This window comes from Cibotium barometz, chromosome 64 (assembly GCF_041138505.1).
Source record: "Cibotium barometz isolate CiBa-2024 chromosome 64, ASM4113850v1, whole genome shotgun sequence".
NCBI classification, from domain to species: Eukaryota; Viridiplantae; Streptophyta; class Polypodiopsida; order Cyatheales; family Cibotiaceae; genus Cibotium; species Cibotium barometz.
The window spans coordinates 28,827,543-28,848,054 of record NC_141109.1 but is presented as its reverse complement, the minus strand read 5'-3'; the positions used below and the strand labels follow the sequence as shown (position 1 = coordinate 28,848,054).

General features: G+C 38.3%; 2 protein-coding genes across 3 annotated transcripts; one reads left to right on the top strand and one right to left on the bottom strand.

Annotated features, from left to right (window-relative positions):
- Window positions 1-1,393: 1,393 nt before the first annotated feature.
- On the bottom strand, window positions 1,394-2,287 carry LOC147603494 (uncharacterized). Of its 2 annotated transcripts, none has more exons than XM_086796921.1 (2): window positions 2,011-2,287; window positions 1,394-1,930 (listed from the first exon to the last, which is right to left on the bottom strand). In XM_086796921.1, exons 1-2 carry the CDS (start codon window positions 2,237-2,239, stop codon window positions 1,734-1,736), a joined length of 426 nt encoding a protein of 141 aa, XP_086653047.1. In that variant the 5' UTR covers window positions 2,240-2,287; the 3' UTR covers window positions 1,394-1,733. The 2 variants fall into 2 exon arrangements, with proteins under 2 accessions (XP_086653047.1, XP_086653048.1); XM_086796922.1 differs by having other exon boundaries at window positions 2,016-2,287.
- Window positions 2,288-19,377: 17,090 nt separating this feature from the next.
- LOC147603493 (uncharacterized) lies at window positions 19,378-19,854 on the top strand. Its single transcript, XM_086796971.1, has one exon. The coding sequence runs from the start codon at window positions 19,378-19,380 to the stop codon at window positions 19,852-19,854; it is 477 nt and encodes a 158-aa protein (XP_086653097.1).
- The last annotated feature ends 658 nt before the right edge of the window (window positions 19,855-20,512 follow it).

Genomic DNA, 20,512 nt, shown 5'->3' with positions numbered 1-20,512 from the left:
GCACACCTGAAATCACCTTCTCCTTGCCACCGGGAGTGACGAAGGGGATATTGCCAACACCCTTAATAGGCATGTCCGATGGTCTCGCACAATGACCTTGGAATCAAGAAACACCCTCAAGGAACTGGAGCTTCTCCTTCTTGTTTGACTTGGCCATCACATCCCCGAGATCTGAGTGTTTTACTTGCTGAAAATTCACAGCAAAACCAGCACAAACAGAACCACGAACCAGAGTGCTTCAAGAGGCAGAAGACTCCTTCCTTCGTGATGGAACTCTTCCTCAGCTACTACTCTGATACCATGTCAAATAGCACACCAAAAGAACAAGCGTCCATGCAGCAAAAGGATCAAATAACAAGGCTAGAAATAACTCAGAACCACGAACCAGAGTGCTTCAAGAGGCAGAAGGCTCCTTCCTTCGTGATGGAACTCTTCCTCAGCTACTACTCTGATACCATGTCAAATAGCACACCAAAAGAACAAGCGTCCATGCAGCAAAAGGATCGAATAACAAGGCTGGAAATAACTCAAAAAGACGACAGCAAAAGAAAGCTAAGAAGAGTGCAACAATACTCTTGTATAATCATTCCTTTTTGCTCCATGGAACGTACTTCAATTACACTTGTAGCCTTAGCCTATGCCCACTTTTGCCATATGTAATCCACTTTGCAATGTGACCCAACCTCGACAAGAGTAAAGAAGTAGCAAGATTCACTTTAGGAAGTGACAAAACCTACAACAAGGTAAACCAATTGAGCCCCAAAAGTAAGTGAGATCATCACATAAGCATATGATGACGCACACACAAATACAAGAGCATTACATTTATACGGACATATTTGCATTGGTTTTTTTTCCAATACACCAAGTGAAGACCACGTCATGAAGGAAGCTAGCAAAAAGGGAGAAGGATAATTAGGCTGCATAGTATATACCTAGATGAATCCGGGAAAATGCCCAAACTCATCACATGGAAGAGTGCAGTTTATAACTTCATGGCAGCCACCCACTCGGTTATAAAGCTAAGTCCAAGTTCATGAAGCTAGCAATTAAGTCCAAATTCTCTTAACCCAACCTACAGCTACTATTTTTCTAACAAACAAAGAGCACAAAATATTAAAAAGTTATCACAATATAAAGCAGTCGATAGAATAAAACGCCCTTAATTTTCACAAAATTACTAAGGTAAGGTAGCTAATAGGGGATTTAGTTAATAGGCGAGATATGCACATATCAAGGTAGCTCACATGGCATTCCCAACTACAGCAGACACTACATTACTTGCACACACTCAAAGAGAGAGAGAGAGAGAGAGAGAGAGAGAGAGAGAGAAAGAAAGAATGTACCACATATCTACAAGCACAACGTGTCTGTAGAATGAAGGACCCATTCAATTCTCCACAAGATGCATTTGCGCCTGAAAAATCAGAAAAAAAAAAGACACAATCTTCCATTTCATTGAACTTATTGTAGAGAGGGTGTCCATGTTGAAAAATGAAAAACGTAAAGAGCAAGTGATGTGATAAATAAGAATAGAGGGGAAGATTCATACTTCGATTGTGTACCTTGCCAAATGCAAGGCAAAAACAAAAAGTCAAAGTTGGACCAAAAGCTATGACCAATCTGACAGCAAAGGCTTTGGCAAAGCTAAATCCCACGGTAAAAGGAAGGTTGAACGTGGCCCATACCAAGGATTCCCACAAGCCGGCTGTCTCAATGCACCTTAGAATCATTTAGTTACCTTCTACAGTGTTCTGGATCCTTCTTGTCATGCCTTGTGGCACATATAAAACTATTATCTTCCGCTTCCTCGCTTGATTTCTCATTACAGTCCACCGTGCACTCAACGCTGGCGTCGTGCAACCAATAGGCAATCTACATCGCTTAGCAGACTCCGCTTGTCTCAGAATTTCCTCCAAAAATTGGTAATCTGCACAGCGTGCGAGAAAGAACGCATACAACATCATGAAAAGGACAACCACTGGCATTGTTGAAGGTGAAGCAGAAGACCTGACACGAGGCAGTTCTCGTCGTAACATGCGAGCGGCACAAAGGCACTCCGGTTGCTGCAGGAAGTACGAACTTTGTGAGCCTTCACACAATCAAGCCCACAAGATCGGATGCCACATCCGGGACATTTGTATTTGGGCGGTTGCTTGCGACACTCTTGGCACAGCGTGGCTGCCGTCGTCGTCGTTGTTGCCGCGGCCTCGCCGTCGCAATCCAGCATTGCAGCCATCTACCAACCCCTACCGAACGACAAGGTTTAACGATTGTCCGCGCGTGTGAAGGAATGGTGTGACTCTGTACATGAACATGATTTTTGCGTACATGTGCATCTGGTTTGTTGCTCGCACACCTAGAGACACGCATTTACAATAAACTTTCTTTTTTATGGGTAAATACACACACACACACACTTGTAACAGGATGAAGGTGGAATCTATCTCCCTCAATCAAGCGACACTACTTAGTTCATGCCATATAGTGTTCTGCAGATGCAAGGACTATATGTGAATGCTACTTGTACACGCGGTGTTCCCATTACTCTTACACCTCTCTCCCATAGTATGAAAGTTTAGCTAAAGATGAATGTAGTTGATTAGTGTCAAGAACTTGAGCTTGAATTACTAGAGGTGGTTGACAATTGCATGCAGGAGATGGAGCTTCTTTGTTCATATCTTCAATGGACGGGAAATATGGTTTGAACTTGCATATGTGAGTTGTTGTCTTTGATTTCCTACTATCTCATTGAACCAAGAATGTTGTGGAAGACACGTTTTTTGAGGATCGTGTATGGACCAAGCCACTGTGCATAAAGGATTCAAAGAGTCCGTGTTTCTTGATCGGGTAGTAAATGCTCACTTTCCGACCTTCTTTGTGACTTGTCTTCATTCTCGATCATAGTACTTCTTTTGATGACTTTGAGCTATCTATGGGTTCCTTTGGGCAGATGATCGAAGTAAGGTTTGGTACATCTGAAAATGAGTGTACCATTCAATAGCCTCATGTTTCTTGGGTTGTAGTTGCAGTTGTGTGAGATATGGTGGCAATCTTGGATCTTGGCCATACGGTGCCCAAAAAGGACTGATTCTTGTTGACTCTTCAACCATGGTTCTGTAAGCATGCAATAGATATGGCGGTATTTCATCCCAATTCTAATGCATCAGGTCTAAATACATTGCAATCATTTGCTTGATCATTTTATTCAATCTTTCCATCAATCCATTAGTCTGAGCATGGTATGGTGAAGCAAGCACTCGGGTCCGACCCAAACTTGCAGTCAAAATAGATAGAACCTTTGATGTGAATTGAGGACCTTGATCCAACAAAATTTGCATTGGACAAGAATGACAAGTTATCACTTCCTTGACTAAGAATTTGGCTAGCAGAAGTAGTCACATCCATAATGGCCTTGATCTCACACCAACAAGTGAGATATTCAGCCAACACTACTAAGTATTAGTTTCCAGACGAGGATTAAAGGAGTGGACCAACTAGATCCTATGCAACCAATTGAAAATGATGTTAAACTTGAATTGGTTGTAGTAATCCATCTCGTCTTTTCATGGGGCTTTTATAAGATTGACAAAGAGTACACTCTTGCAAATGAGATGAAACTGTTTGTCTCATTTTTGGCTAGAAGTAACTCATCCTTAGAAGATCAAGAACTTTGTGAACTCCCAAGTGTCCAAATAAAGGATATAGGTGATGATAGTTGATGTAGACCCTTTGTAGTTGTTGTGGAATGTACGGACGAGGTGGTGATCGTCTAGAAGAGAAATACAACATATTATCTTGAAGAAAAAAGTTTCATTGATGCTGATGCGGTTGAAATTGGTGTACATTGTTGATGACGTTGAGTATAGTGGGAACCTAACTTTGAAAAAGTGAGAGTCGAAGCAAGTCCGTCGGGAGTTGATCATGAATTATTGATATTTTGGAATTGTGGTTTCTGATCTTGCATGTGCATTGGCGAAAGGGCATATGCTACAGTGTTGGATGTACCTATACAATGTTGCAAAGTGAAGTCACACCCCTACAGAGCTAGAACCCATCACATCAAGCGGCCCGATGGTGGATGGTTCTTTTTTCAGAAAGGGATAAGTGGATTATGATCAATTTCCACTAAAACATTTGATCCATGAAGACACGGGTGAAGCTTCGTGAAGGCCCATACAATGGCGAGAAGTTCCTTTTCTATAGTTGAATAGTTTGTTTCTATTGGAGATAGACTTCTGCTAATAAAACAAATAGGCTATATCACTTGGCTCTCATTTTGTTGCAAGAATACAACTCCAAAACCTATATTAGATGCATTTGTTTGTAATATGAATGGCTTATTGAGATCTAGGTACATTAGGACCAAAGATTTAGTTAGTGTTTTATTTAATTAAAAAAATGCATAGTCACATTCTTTGCTCCAATGAAATTTGGTGCCTTTTTGAGTAACTTCCGAGATAACAAAATATAGAAAATCCATTTTTCATAGTTAAATGTTTATTCAATAAGAGAAATGATTTAATTAAAAAGAAATAATTGTAATAACAATTACATCACAATAATATAACACGTAATAACAAAATGATATTTAGAAAGGATTTAAAAAACTTCACAAGAGTTTGTAAGCAACATAGTGAAGTTAATAAACAATAGTATGATCAAATTTTTATTGAAGAGGGATGTCTACATACTTGCCACCATCCACAAGAAAAGCATGGTTCAGAACCTCTATTAACTTGGATGAGAAGATAGGTGTCAGAAATACCACAAGCTTACAGAAGCTTTAATGGAAAGCAGGAGAGGAATCAAGAAGGTAAAGATAATTGTTTAAGTAGCTATTAGTGTCAAAACTAAATGAAAGAGTGTGTGTGTGTGCATGTACGCACATGTTCATGGCTTTATTTTTTTAAAATACAATGTTTTTCAACAACCCTCTCTCTTAAACAAAACAACTAATTTATAAAATTAAATAAATACATTGCATATAGTATTCTCTCTCTCTCTCTCTCTCTCTCTCTCTCTCTCTCTCTCTCTCTCTCTCTCTCTCTCTCCAAAAAACAATAATAGCATTCAAAAGAATTTCCAAAAACACTCTTTTAAATAACCTTGTTTTTTCATTATTCAATGATTCTCTTTGCTATGATTACCCTCTTGAAGCTCTAACTCCCTCCTTTTGCTTTCTCTTTGCCTCCTCCCCATACCTTGCCCTAGTATGTCTTCCCAAAAGAGAAGACATAACTAATCAAGGTCAAAGAGTATAGAGCCCTAGCACTCTTTTGTTTGGCTTTGTGGTTCCAACCCTTGTTGTCCATATACATGTCTCAAGATTTCTATACCTTCCCATCCTTCGCTTGTCAACCACTTCCTGTCAAGTCCCTCCTACTGCCTTATTAAATCATTGACCTTCATTCTACTCAAAGTCTCTTTGAAGTTACCCGAATATTTGCATTTTAGATGCATTCAACTTCTTTTGTAACCATCCAATTAGCATTTGTATGTATTGGATCTAGTCCTTTGGGATCACTACCTATGACAATTATACTAAGAATTAATCGGTTAAATATTGCATTCTATATGTCTCCAATATTGAAAAATGTTGTGTGACCAAACACACACCAAGCACAGCCTATATCAATGCAAACTTCAATCTAACATAAATATGTATCAAGGGTAGGAGTGAGGATGATAAAATGTCCACAAAGGAGATGAATGGTTTTGGGAAAAATTCAATGAAAGTGGATGTTGGTTGTTATGATTTGGTGCACTCAACCAAGGGGACGAACATTATACTAAGTTAGTAATGTCTTTTTACTGGGAGATTGTAGGATGTTCTTTGTTTTAAATTTTTTAATGAAAGTATGACTCTTCCTATTGATTTTGTTTCCTAGTGGGACATCTCTAAAATTATGTACACTAAGTAAGTACTTTGTGGGGGTGGAGTTCCCACTTCACATATGTAAAGAGCCAAAAGTGCTTCAAAGAGGATTCCAGCTTATGCCTGCAACACATCAAGAATCATAGTTCTTTGGAGTTGTAATCATGAATGTGCCATTTCTTTACATAACTTGGTTGAAGCACTCTCAAGTTGCGCACCCACACTCGATTGCTACATAGTGGACAAACAAAGTTGATATGGTCTTCCTAGATATCAAACTCACTCAGCAAAATTGCCATCATCCTTCCCCTAATTCCTATTGTCCAAACACTTTCCTCTCAAAAGAACTCTAACAGTGAATTCAATGTGGAACTAAGGTAGAATTTTGAGAATTCTTCGCAATGGTTGTGCCAATAACCAAGATTGGTTGACAAGGCTAGGTCTTCAACAAACAATGAAAGATGTGGTCGGGACCTAGCCCTGTGATGGCAAAATAGAGCTAAGAGATATATGATGTAGAGCTAGAGCTAAATCCATGCTTCCATCATGCCTAGACATTTGGGTCTTGCCTCTTTTTCCCTTTACAGGTTCTCTTGAATTGATTGAAACATTCATGCTTGCATGTTCATAGGAATCAATGAGACCCAATTGTAGTGCCTACTATTGAGACCTTCTATTTTGGTCATCCATGTGTCCTCGGTGTTATGCCATTGGACATTTTGCCTCGACTTTACTCAGAGTCATGTCTTCATTGAACCTTTGATTTTGTAGTTTCTCTAGCTTCTCATGTCATCATATGCAACATGTACTTGTGGAATGTAGCAAGTGCATTCCCTAAGCCAAAAGGAACCACCACAAGCACATCATCATTGTCCTAAATAAAATCATCTCGTGAGTTAGTTGTGACCAAGATGCCAAGTAGCAGGTCCAAGTAATTAGACAATCACCCTAATTAAAAGATAGAAACTAGTCAAGTCATGCAATAGGAGCAAGTGGCAAAGTATGTGCAAGGAATCATGTTTCAACAATAACATCTTTAGCCTTTGTTGAGACTAAAAATCTACCATGAGGGTGCCACGTTCCGAATTAGACCAACTCATATAGAGGTAGTGAGAGGAATTTAGATTAGAGACATTAGATCTCAGGGCCTTAGACATTGCAAGCCTCATTGAACATTGGGCAAGGATTCCATAATGTGTCCCTCACTGAAAGATGGCCTAGAAATGACAACATAAAACTCAATTAAGGAAAGGTCATGGGATCTCAAGCTTCCATGTACGAATTTAGAGCATTGGCTCTTATTTTCCTCATTTGTTTGGAGGGATCTCTACTTCAATGGTCATATTTTTGCCATGGATACTCACTGTGTCTTTTGGTACTCCATGCTTAGTGATTTTGACCATTGGTTTTCAAGTTATAATACATTTGTGCCAAATAGACGAGAGAGAGAGAAAGTAGAGAGTATGGAGAATCAAAAAATATGATATATTGAAATTGATATGGTAGATGGTGGCCATTTCCCAGTCATGTGCTTTGGTGAGGAAGATTTGATGGTGTGCTGGAAAAAATAGAGGACATATGTTGTATGATGATGAAACAAGGGTTGCTAAAGCAAGTAGTGAGGATGGGCTATGCATGCTATCAATATATAGCCCCTTTTGTGAGGTCAATTTATGCTTAGTCTGTGCAACCTAATTGACCCTAGATTCATTCACTTAGATTGGTGATCACCTAACCACCACTATTTCTTAATGAACCCATACTATCATGTGAGGGGTTATCACCCTTAAACCCTTTCCAAGAGGGTTGTTTGCCCCCCCTAGTCAGAGCCACTTGGCCCCTAGACCCGAACAAGAGCTTTCTCTCCATAACATCACAGCACAGTTGGCCCCTAGGACCTACCGAACGAGCAACCATGCTACTCAATGCCTTCTCCTCATATGGGGTCTCACAAGTAGAGTTGGTTGGTACCCCTATAGTTAAATGAGAGTGGAGAATTGATACCTAACATGCGCCCTCAATGTCCACCTGAAGGTGAACAATCTTTTTGGCATAAGGCCAATGTTGCCTCTCCCAAGAGCCTTCACAAAGATGTCCACACCAATTTCTATGGTAGGACATTACATCATCTCAACTCTCCATCCAAAACGAGCTCTCCATGTCAACCTCTCCATCCACAATGAGCTCACACACAAAGTGATACTGAAGTTCAATGTATTTGGTGCAAGCATGGAGCATAGGATTCCTTGCGATTGCCATGCAGCTTTGTACTATCATAGAGGAATTCTATAGGCTGCGCCTAGGTTGCTCCCATGCAACTCTATACTATCATAGAACAACTCTATAGGATGCTCCTAGATTGCTCCCATGTCCCTCCCTCAGAATCCTCCTCAAGTAGACTACCTCACAAGCAGCAAAGCAACCTACATTGTACTCAGCTTTGATATAAGAAAGAACAATGGTAGGCTGCTTCTTACTAATCCACGACACAACTCTAGTCCAAGTAAATAATAATAACATGCTATTGATCTCAAGTTATCCATGTGACACAATCTGACTACAAAATCTAGTTTTCACAACTCTATTTACCTTGAAAGCAATGTTACCTTTAACTTTCATTGGGCATTGGTATCATTTTTTACTAATACCATGACACCCTTCCCTAAGTAGCTTTAGAGAGGTATACTAGTCTTTGTGATTGATGGTAGTGCAATGATCCATGATTCATTGAGTGTATGTAACTGGATTGCCTTTATACATATCTCTTCAATTGTTATGAACATCTCTACCTCCTCTTGTGCAATAGTAATAGACACCTTTTTGTACAACTTCATTGTGTCATTATTCTTGTTAGCAACTTTCTTGCAACATTCCTTTGAAATGTGGCCCATGTTTTGGCAATAGTAGCATGTAATTGTCCTCTTCCTCTTTTCTCTCTCATTTGAGCAAGATGGGTTATTGGAGTCCTTATCCTTTCCTTTCTTGTAGCCTGTTAGAAAAAGGCTAAATCTTCTCTTGGCCTTGTCTTTTCACACATCTCCTCCTCCACAAGCATGGCATCCAAATCCTCAAAATTGAGGGTAGGTACTTGTACATGAGTGCTCAACAATATAACAAGGAAGGATTTGTGTGTACCTTTATGTAGGATCTATGGTATTGAGAGTGATGCCTATCACAATCATTTGGTTGTGCAGATTCTTCACCCTTGTGATAACTTTTATGCCCCATCATCATTCAATTGTTTCTCAAAAATGAGTTAGTTTTCACTATTTTGAATGTGCATTTAATTTGTGGTCTCATTTTGGTTCTTAAAGATTTCCCATGCCTCCACTATCATGGCATGTTAAATCAATGCCGCGATGGAGTCACTAGCACTGCAAAATGATGGAACATGTAGTATCCATGTCCCTCCTTTTCTTTGCCAAACTCTTAGCTTCTATTGGTATAAACACATTTGTTGCATTGGCTAGACCTGGCTTTGCAATCAACATCGCATCTGCTATTGTTGTCATCTCCCAAAGCTAATATGAGCTTAATATTGCCTTCATTTTGAACTTCCAAATGTGTAGTTGTTGCCATCTAGCTTTCCCCTTTTGCCAAAAGGTGGGATTAAAGTGTTGTGTGTTGAACCATCTCTCCAAATCTGCTCATGAACTGAAACGCGCTACAAGATCTTCTTGTCTAGAGCCAAAGCTCTGATACCATGTAAGAAATAATATAACATTTGTGAAAAAGAAATAACATGATCTTGTAGATAGAGAATATATAGTAGATAGTATGGAGAATTAAAAAATATGATATCCTGAATTGATATAGTAGACGATGGCCACTTCCCAATTGTGTGTTTCGGTAAGGAAACTTTGTTGGCATGCTCGAAAAAATAGAGATGCATAGATTGTATGCTAAGGAAACTAGAGCTACTAAAGGGAGTAATGAGGATGGGGCATGCAAGCTATCAATATATACCCCTTTTAGTGAGGTTGGTTTATGCTTTGTTGGTGTCCAACCTAGTCAACCCTACAATCAAACCACTTATGTTACATTGGTGATTGCTTTACCACTACCTGCTTTTAATGAACGCATAACATTGGGCCACATTTGGCCCCCTTCTAGTGTATAAACTAGGACCTACATGGAAACCACACTACTCAATGCCTCCTTCTCATATGGGGGCTCGCAAGTAGATTCAGCTTCCACTTATGTAGTTATATGCAAGTAGAGCATTGATATCCAACATGGAAGAGTAGGATTTAGAGTGATTTTTGGATGGAGGGATGTCTAATTGTAATAAAGTGATTTTGAAACTATTTTTGCATCCTCGCATGGAAATCTCGTCCACTAGGTGGCAACTTGTTTGCTAACAATATGGGGCATTGAATCAAGAAGGAATTGATAAGCTAGGGTAGCCTAGATAACTTGATTGAGGATAACAATTAAAGGAAGTGGTGGTGAGTTCATGATTTAATTAGACCAAAATTCTTTGCTCGATGGTGGAGGATGACATATCCTATGTGAAAGTGTCCTATGAATGGATCATAGTTGTCATCTGGATCCTCTAGATTCCCTATGATCTGTATATGTGGCCAATTTATTTAGGGGCACATGTTGATTATCTCTCCTTTGGTCTTCAATGAAGGTGATGACCAAAACTTTGTTAGAATTGTGTGTCTCTATTAACCCACCAAGCAATGTTGTAGGTGCAAACAATTCGTCTAATATTGTGCTCTTCATTCCAAATAAGTAGGCATAAATCCCTCCTTAGTTTCAACATACAACGAGGAGATTTTTCCACTTTCTAGCCCAAGCTCACAATTAAACAATGGGCATCGACCAATAGAAATGCACTTTCAGAGTGGGATTGTTGGGCATCCAAACAAAACAATCCTCAAGTCCACTCAAAGGACCAGAATAGCTTGTTGGTCAACATCAGGTATCATCACTCAACAATTGTCCATCTATAAGACCTGATGGTCTGTACTACAATGTGGAGCATCACTACTTATGAATAAAGGGATGGCCAATGGAGGACATGGTAAAGGAATTGGAGGTAGAGAAGAGGAGCTATTGGGTAGAGAAATAACACAAATGCATTTTCAAATTTTTGTGAAAATGTGTTTGACAAGAAGGCATCCTTGAGGAAAATGTGATGGGCAAGGCAGCCTTGTGTGTCAAGGAGAGAGTGCCATGTGGCACAGCCTTTGGATGGCACCTTTGCCTTTAGTAAACAAAGATGAATAAAGAACTTAGAGATTTGCCTCCAAATGTCCCCCCCCCCCCCCCCCCCAAAAAAAAAAAGAAGACCTATTGTATTAATATATCAACAAGGTGGCATAGCCACTATGTCCCCATATAAAATAAAAGTTGAAAATTTTGACAAGGAAAGAAAATCCTCCAATAACATGTAAAAAGAAAGATGACATGAGTAAATAGGAAGAAAGTGGAAGTAAAAAACATATTGGGAGAGGGTAAAGGAATGAAGGGAGGAGAGAGGTGAAAGAGGGGAAGGCCAATAAGACATATGAGCACAATTATGCGTAAACAATACCACTCACAATCACATAAGAGAGCAAAATAATCTAAATCCAATAAAGCTAAAGAACATTTTCACCTCAATTCTGACCAAGCCAACATAGATCAAGTGATGCTTTGTGAAGATTTAAAAAGTACCCCTAAAAAAGCACTAAGATCCATCATAAATGACCATGAGTATTGCAATAAGACATATGAGCACAATTATGCGTAAACAATACCACTCACAGTCACATAAGAGAGCAAAAAAAGCATTATGCCAATTTGAGAGGGTAGTTCAAGCATGTTGGCAGCATGAGTGGAGAGATTATCTTTCAGTTAGGCTACACATGTTGTAATAAGATCACATATATCTAGAGATGCATGTTTCTTTTTCCACTAGAAGTATATGGTCACAAAGGAATCAAGATATAGATGGGCTAGCTAAAATTTGCAAGGGGGCGATGTAAAGGGAATCCTTCACAAGGGAGATGCATGATGGTTAAGCAAATGAAGAATTGTAATCTCTTTTTAAAAAGATTGAAAATGCATCCTAAATTAAAGATTATTATGTGCTCCAAATAAAAATGGAAGTAAAGGACATCAACTTCAATCAATAAATAAATACAACGAGATGAAGCTCCAACTTGTGAAAAGACTAAATTAAAGATTATCATGTGCTCCAAATAGAAATGGAAGTAAAGGACATCAACTTCAATCAATAAATAAATACAACAAGATGAAGCATCCAACTTGTGGAAAGGCTATTTATAAAAGGATATCGAATTCAATCAATAAATAAATACAACAAGATGAAATGAAATCAACTTCCATCAATAAATAAATACAACAAGATGAAGCATCAAACTTTTATAAAGGCTATTTATAACATGAAATTTTAAGTGTGAAAATATATTATAGGTAAGGCTTGTCAAGAATTGCTAGTTTAATCAAATTAGGTATTTTGCTAGAGGCAATGAGGAGCTCAGTGCATTTGCTGCTCGCTTTGCTTAGGGTAGTCTTTTAAGGTGGTTTCTCTGTGCTTTCCTACCTTATGTAGGTGGCTATCTTTTTCTTTCACTTTGTGTTTACCCTTACCTTTTTTTTCCCCATAAGGGAGACTATGGAGTTGTGATTTTTTTTGGTAAATTAGGGTCTATTTCCCTTATTGGATATTGGGTTAGATGCTCTTAATTATCCTTAAGATTCATTTATATTCAATGTTGCCTTTCTTTACCATGATACCATTCAAATGTATGAAAATGGATTCCATTCCATGGTCCCTCTACATTTATCGGTTCTTCCCCTCCTTCACATCCTTTGAGAATGGGTTTCATTCTAAGGTCTTGATGCTAGAGTTGGTTATTCGTTGTATGTTCATGTGTGCACTCCATAGCAACAGGATGGTTGAGTGGTATGGGACAACGTTCCTATGCTCATATCCAGGCCAATAGTATAGCCATTGTTGAGTTTTTTTTGTCAATTGTAGCAAAGGGATTTAGTTGTGGTTCGAAAGGAAAACCGTACTTGCATTTGATGTTTCTTGGCTACCTTATACATGATTTTCTACAAATGTGTATCTATTTTGTTTTTACCAAATCATACAAGTGAGATTGTAACATTTGATTTTTGCTATGTGCATATATTGAGTTTTTTCTCAGTGTGTGAGCTACTTTTCATTGGATATTATGTCTATCATCTTTGAGAATCCATAGTATGATGCGTGCATGAAGTGATCCACGGTTTTGGATTTCATATCGGTTGTTGATACAATGGTCAACCCAACTGAGTATGCCAGATGGATTCAAGATATAATTTTTCATGAACATTTGTAATCTGTTGTGAAAAAGAACTGCACATTCAACTAGGCAATCCCTCCAAGTAAAGTTAGCCATTGTCTATCTCTTGAATTTCTTTCCACATATGTGGATAAAAAATATTTCCCAAGGAAGACTGTGCATTTGACATAGCAAGTTGTTACAACTTTTACTCCATCTCTTGAGGAGGAAATCGATGTTGATCCATGATGATGTGCAGATGGTTCTAGATTAGCAATTTTATCTGCTTGTGTTTGATCCATTGCTATTTTGGCTCTCTCTTTTCTCTTTAATGGTATCCTTCATTGGAAAAGTGTTTTTGCATGATTATTGGATTTAATATAGTTTTTAATATTTGAAATGATAATTACAAATAAATTAAATAATTTTTAATGTTTGAAATGATAATTAAAAATAAAAGAGACAATTATTTGCAATATTTTTAAAGCTAAAATTTAAAACTTTTATTTTAGATAAAGTATTCATGCATTTCAAAATAGATAAATTTGTTGTGAAAATTATTATTTCTATTTTGTATTTGATTTTTTTCATAAATAAAAATAGAGATGTATTATATGTAGCTTTATACTTACATGGTTGAATTCTTCTGTTGATTTTGTTGTAGACTCAAAGTTTCTTTTGTAAACAATAGTTGTAGTTGATAAGATGAATACATAAATGAGAGAGAGTATATCAAAGAATGTAATAGTTTAATTACTTTACATTCTTGCAACTATAGAAAGAGGCATGAATTTGAAGATAAATTCTTATTGAAAAGTTAACATAATGAGTTTTATTAAATATTAAAATTTAAATACAAATTTAAGGTGTTTTGAACCACAATGACTAAGTTTTTCAAAAAATTACAATTTAACAATAATACTTTGCTTGTATGTTGTTCTTCTAGGTACTCTTACACTAAGTTCATATTCAAAAATAAAGATACCCATGGCACAATTAGAAAACAAAAAAATGCTAAATTAGAATCCATTGTTTTTCATATATGTAAAAAGAGATGTCTGATTATGTTCTTATTATTTAGTTTGAGTGTAATAGATCACTTAAATTGAAATTATTTAGAAATTAAAACTTGACAAATATGAATAGAAATCCATTTCCCTTTTAAAAAACCCAAATTAGAAAAACCATCTGAGAGGTGGCACACTTCCTCTCCAGTTTGTGCTTTGTTTTTAGCTTTGCTTTTGCTTAGGTTTTTTATGTGTTTGGTTAGTTTAATAGTAAAGGTTAGCTTTTATGGGTTTCTTGTATGCTCCTTTTGTAGGTAATGCTCGTAATCAAAATGACACATGTATGGCAACCAAAATACATCAAATGATAATTATTTTTTAGCTTTAAATCAACGAGTATGTGTAGCCTATAAATTTTTAGCATTATTATTATTATTATTATAGTATTAAGACAACATACTAGCCAATTTATTGGAAGTAGCCTTGGTGACCTGTATACCAAATATGGCAATGTAGAGGAGGCTCACAAAGTGTTTGATGAAATTCTAATTAAAAATGTGACTTCTTGGAGCGGAAAGATTGTTGGTGATGCCTAGTTCAGTGAAACTTTGTATGCTCTTGAACTCTATGAGAAAGTCTATTTAGATGGCATAAAGCCATATAAAGTCATGATTTGGTGTATCATACAAGTGTGTACCTCCTTGTGATAAAGACTGGTACATGACCACATTATTAGGAGTGGATTTGAATTAGATATGCTCATTGCAAATAACTTTTGACAATTATGCAAAATGTAGCACCCACAAGCAGGCATGTAACTAATTTGACAATCTTAGTTATATGTGTCCTTGTGGGTGTTACATTTTGCATAATTTTCAAAAAGTTATTGCAATCAACATATCAAATTCAAATTTGTTCTTTCACCAAAGAAAGTAGAAATTGTGAAATTTGTAGGCAAATATGAAAATTTTATGATCTCAACCAAAGCACAAAGAGGCGAGGATGCTTTTAGAACTCAAACCTACAACATGCTTAATTCTAAATTAAAAAAGCAAGGTTTGACCCTACCTAAAGAAAGTATCTTTGGTACTATTGGATTGCATAAGCAAGGTGCAAGTAATTGTTATATGCATTATGAGAAGCTTGTCGATGGGGTTGGTGGCAATATTTAGGAACGTCAGGCCAAACAAGTGTTAGATCATCCCCAACTGGCTAGTATGTTGAGTATACCATTAGAGGCCTCTTTGGAAAGATGGAATTCATTTACAAAGCCAACAAAAAATTTTAAATGAAGAATTTGGGAGAGCTATATTACTTCCTAGGCATTGGAGTTATTACATTCTATGGTGGGATATGGCTATTGCAAGGGCTATATGGCTTGAATATGCAGTCCAAGTATGGGATGACATGTTGTAAGTCCATCTCTGTTCCATTGGAGCAGAATGTGAAGCTCTGTGTAGAAAAAGGGGAGCTTCTTGAAGATATCATTGCGTATAGATGCATAGTTGGTAGTTTGATATACATGACTATCACCAAAGCAGATTTAAGGTATGTTGTGAGTTTATTGAGTCAATTTATGTAGGTGCTGAGGAAGCCACATTTGGATTCGGTTAGGTGCATATTGAGATATGTGAAGTTTACTTTACAATATGGACTTTTTTTTGAGACTAGGCACTTGTTATAGGTATATGGATACACAGATGTTGACTGGGCTAGTAGTATCTCTGATAGGAGATCTATTAGCGGATTTATGTTTTTTCTTAGGAGTGCTACTATTAGTTGAAGTAGCAAGAAGCAATCGACAGTTACCTTGTCAAGCACAAAGGCTGAGTATAGAGGTGCAGCTATGCTTGCATGTGAGGTTTGGTTACAGAAGCTACTTGTTGATTTGGGCTAGTTAATGCATGGTGCAGTTTTCATTTATTGTGATAACATTAGTAACATTATGTTTGCTAATAAACCAGTCTATCATGCTAGAACGAAGCACATTGAGGTACATTATCAATTTGTATGAGAGAAGGTTCTAGATGGAGAGGTTGATCTTGTCTATGTCAACACCGAGGAGTAAGAGGATGACGTCTTCATAAAGGCCTTGGGTATGGAGAAGCTTCGCATATTCAAGAGCTTGCTTGGTGTATACAAGATGGATTTGAGCTTGAGGGGTGTTTAGATGTCAAGCTCCACCCTTGATGTATATCTTGGGTGACTCTCATTTATGTCACTAAATTTTATTAGTTATAGTAGTGGCACAGTTAGATAGCCATATATGTTTGAACTGGGTTCACAAATGAATCGTGTATTCTAGGGTTACACGTATAGTATATATCCATCTCTCATTGTTTTTGTTGTGTGCTAAAGTAAAGATAGGCTTCAGCCTCCAATCTTGTGTCCTTTCTCCTTTGTGAGTTGTGAAGAAAGCTGCAGTCGAGTCTCCTCCCTCTCTCCCTACTTATTTACACCATGTACTGTTAACTAAAAAAATGAACTCTTGTAAATGTAATAAGTAAATATGTGAATGCATGTGTGGCATTAGTTTCATAGAATAATACATGTTCATGGCCCCATGGTTGAAGTGGTAAGGAGCTCCATGTGCCACCCTCCATGTAGGCAAGCATCTTCTCAATTATGCATATAGGTTAAAGTGTGTGTATTATAATATGCATAAATGTGATGAGATGGAGGAGCATCTTGAATGGGTCATGCCTCTACCTCACCCGCATTTAATGAGAGGGAAGCTACTCTATGAACCAATAATAATAAATAATTTGGGAGGACAAGAATCATGAGTCACCCATGGGCCAAGGTACATGAAATATTAGGGGAGAGGGATTGAGGTGGCAGAGCATCTTTGTGCCAACCCATCCAAAATATAAAATAATGAGGATCAAATAAAAGGATCTAAGATATGGTTTGGAGCATAGGAAAAAAGAAGCCCAACTATTGTGGCTTACAATTCATGGTGCGGTCGACGATAGGCTAGGAAGAGGATAAACTTGGAAAAGTAGCATTATTATATTTGGGAAGTTACAACCTCACCTTGCCTATTTAAGAAGGCTCTTTCCTTTGTATTGGACACACACTCTTCATTTGATACACCCATACCACTTATAGCCATGCTCCTCTCCACTCCCTTAGTCCACACCCATCTCCTTTTGATGCTCTCTCTCTCACTTAGTTTTCTCAAGTCCACATAGAATGCTCCATCCCTCCACTACATTTGTATTGCCTCCATGCCTTTCCATTATATATGAGCCACTCTTCTCCATGAATATAGCTTCACTCCATCACCCTTTTGTTGTGCATACCCTTTGCATCACTTTCTACCTCATGTAGAATCTTCTTTTGACATTTTTATCATGCTCCTTCCCTCTCTCCCTCGTCTACTATAATTTAAAAACGACGGCACCTCTTATGCCATGATGCATTATGGCATCCCAAATGTGTATGTTTGTAATGGCACCACCATAATGTTGCACATCCACATTTTTGGTGTGGTTGTTAAGATACGTAATCTCCATGGCTAGCAACACTGAAAAGAGAAAAACATCTCCTACGACTACGAAGTGCGGGATTGTGACTACGGTGGTCCGGTTGGCTAAAGCGCAGAGCAATGATTGCATTTTCATGGCCGTGTGAGGTGATTGCGCGACTACAATCCTGCCTGCGTATTTGTAACTATTCTGCACCACGCGACTCTGACTGTGTGGCGAGGCGTGCATGGATCTGCTGTAGAAAAAAAATTTCAGCCGATTTTTGCACTCCTTCCTTTCGCCTCACTATCTTCTCCTCCTCCTTCTCTTTCTATCTTCTCCTTCTCCTTCTCTTCTGATTTCTGCACTCCTTCCTTTCACCTCACTATCTTCTCCTCCTCCTTCTCTTCTCTTCTCCTCTCCTCTCCTTTTATATATATAACTACATATATATTAAAGTAGAAGGATTTTAAGTGGAGTGTGATTTGAACCCATGGCCTCCCAAATGTCAAAAGCTTACATTACCACTAGGCTAGCTAGGTGTTGGTGATTTAATTGGGAGGATATTGCTTTTATGGTGAAGCCCTTGGAACCATAACTTTCTAACCATGAGGAATTTCCTCTTGATGTAAAAAGCCAAAGTGCTTCATTTTATGTGCTTTCTTCAAGTGTTGAAAAACATTTTGAAAATTTTCAAGACCATAATTCAGTGCACGCAACACAAGGAGGATGAAATTTCATGTTACTTCTCGCTGAATTCGAAGACTTGGTACTTGGTGTTGAGATATCAAGCTCCACCCCTGATGTATATCCTGGGTGACTATCATTTATGTCACCATCTTATGTTAGGTATACTTGTGGTGTAGTTAGATAGCCACGTATGTTTGGATTGGATTCACATATGAACCGTGTATTCTAGGGTTACTTGTGGTGTAGTTAGATAGCCACGTATGTTTGGATTGGATTCACATATGAACCGTGTATTCTAGGGTTACACATATAGTGTATACCCATCTTTCATTGTATTGTTATTGTGTGCTAAAGTGAAGATAGGCTTCAGCCTCCAACCTTGTATCCTCTCTCTTTTGTGTGTTGTTAAGAAAGCTGCAGTCGAGTCTCCTACCTCTCTCCCTACATCTTTACATGGTATCATAGCTTGGTTCATGGTGAGGAGCTCAGGCAGCAAGTAGAGGCAAGAGGAGCTCGTGAAACTTTGGTAAGAGGATCAACATCTCCATTCTCTCGAGCTTTCGGGAGCATATTGGTGCAGGTACACAGTCGTAAGTGTAAAGTGCAAAACCTCATATTGAGGTGCTCTTTGTTGTGGAGCACGAGAGCATCACCTAGAAAAATTTAACTCCGTAGGAGTTGCTGTCACAAAAATTTCCATTCCGAAACCGTTTCGGGATTTGTTTTGACATGGCGAAGTTTCAACAGGCACTTTGGAAAAGTGGCCGTTTCTGACTGTGTATGCCTATTTTTCGCCATTGAGCAAAGTTGTAACAGAATGATTGCTCTGTGTCCCATTGCAGAGAATCTAAGAAACGCATGCCAATTTTGGGTTACTATGTTTATGCATTTTCGTCGTCACTTGGTGTGACTCGTGGCTGCTTGCCAGCGCCCTTGTGAGGCAGAATTTTTGGTGTTGCAGAATTGTTGTTGTTTGCCCTTGTGACGTAGAACTCTATTCCTTTCTCTTGTAGTCACAGTTTTGACTTTGCAAAATGTCTGAAATTATGTCAACTATTGTTAACGAGAAACTTGAGAAGGACAACTTCCAAGCATGGAAGTTTAGGATGACAAACTTCCTTATGGGAAAGCAAGTATGGCCATTTATCAATGGTGATGAGCAAGAACCAGTTTTGGGTGCTGCTCCTACTACTGTAGATTTGAAGACCTTTAAAGAATGGTATGAAAATGCCGGGAAGGCAATATATTGGTTGTTAGTCAGTGTTTCAAACTCAATGATTGTGCATATACAGGATGCAGAAACGCCAAAGGAGGCATGGGATACATTGGTGAAGATGTACACCACCAATACCACTGCACGGAAGATGAAACTCAAACAGAAGTTGCATAATGTGCAGAGGAATAAGCTAAGCATAAACGAGTATTCCATGAAGGTTAAAGGCCTTGCAGATTCTCTTGGCTCAATTGGAGCACCTGTTGATGATGAAGACTTAGTGTTTGTGACCCTGAATGGTCTTGGATAATCATGAATTCCGTCGTCAGCCTTGTGATTACTTCGTTTAAAAAATGTGAGCCGCGGTCACTGATTAATTCCAAGGGACATCCATACCGTGATATCACCTGTTCAACAAAAACTTGGCAGTTGACTTGGGCGACTTTCGCTTCTGCCCATTTAGTGAAGTAATCTGTGGCAAGGATGATGTACCTAGCTTGGCTATTAATGGCAGCCGGACTAATGGGGCCAACAAAGTCAATTCCCCATTTTTCAAATGGGTCATGGACAGTGGCATTCTTTCCCAGTTCTATGGTTTGGATGCTCTTTGGCAAGGAACACATCGTTTGACAAATTCCACTGCATCACTAAACAAAGTGGGCAACCAAAGGCTTGCTTGAAGTACCTTTCGTGCTGTGGTTTCTGCTGCAAAGTGTCCTGCTATCCCTGAGTGAGCCTCGTCTAAGATGAGAATGAACTCATCTTTCCTAATGCATCTGTGCATCACTCCATCTTTTCCCTGTTTATACAATTGTCCTGCAATGAGTTGATAAGGAGCAGCATCCCTAATCAACCTTCTTGCTTTGGCCATGTCCAAAGGCGTATCAGTGGGTAGTCCATTTGTTATATAGTGACAAATCTCTTTCGCCCACTCGGGAATCAAATCTATTAGAAACAATGGCGCGTCT

Excerpts from the sequence above, each read along its gene's own strand:
- LOC147603494 (XM_086796921.1), bottom strand. The coding sequence starts at position 2,239 with ATGGCTGCAATGCTGGATTGCGACGGCGAGGCCGCGGCAACAACGACG. Across the intron at positions 1,931-2,010 it reads CGAGAACTGCCTCGTGTCAG|ATTACCAATTTTTGGAGGAA; the intron begins GTCTTCTGCTTC and ends CACGCTGTGCAG.
- LOC147603493 (XM_086796971.1), top strand. The coding sequence starts at position 19,378 with ATGTCAACTATTGTTAACGAGAAACTTGAGAAGGACAACTTCCAAGCA.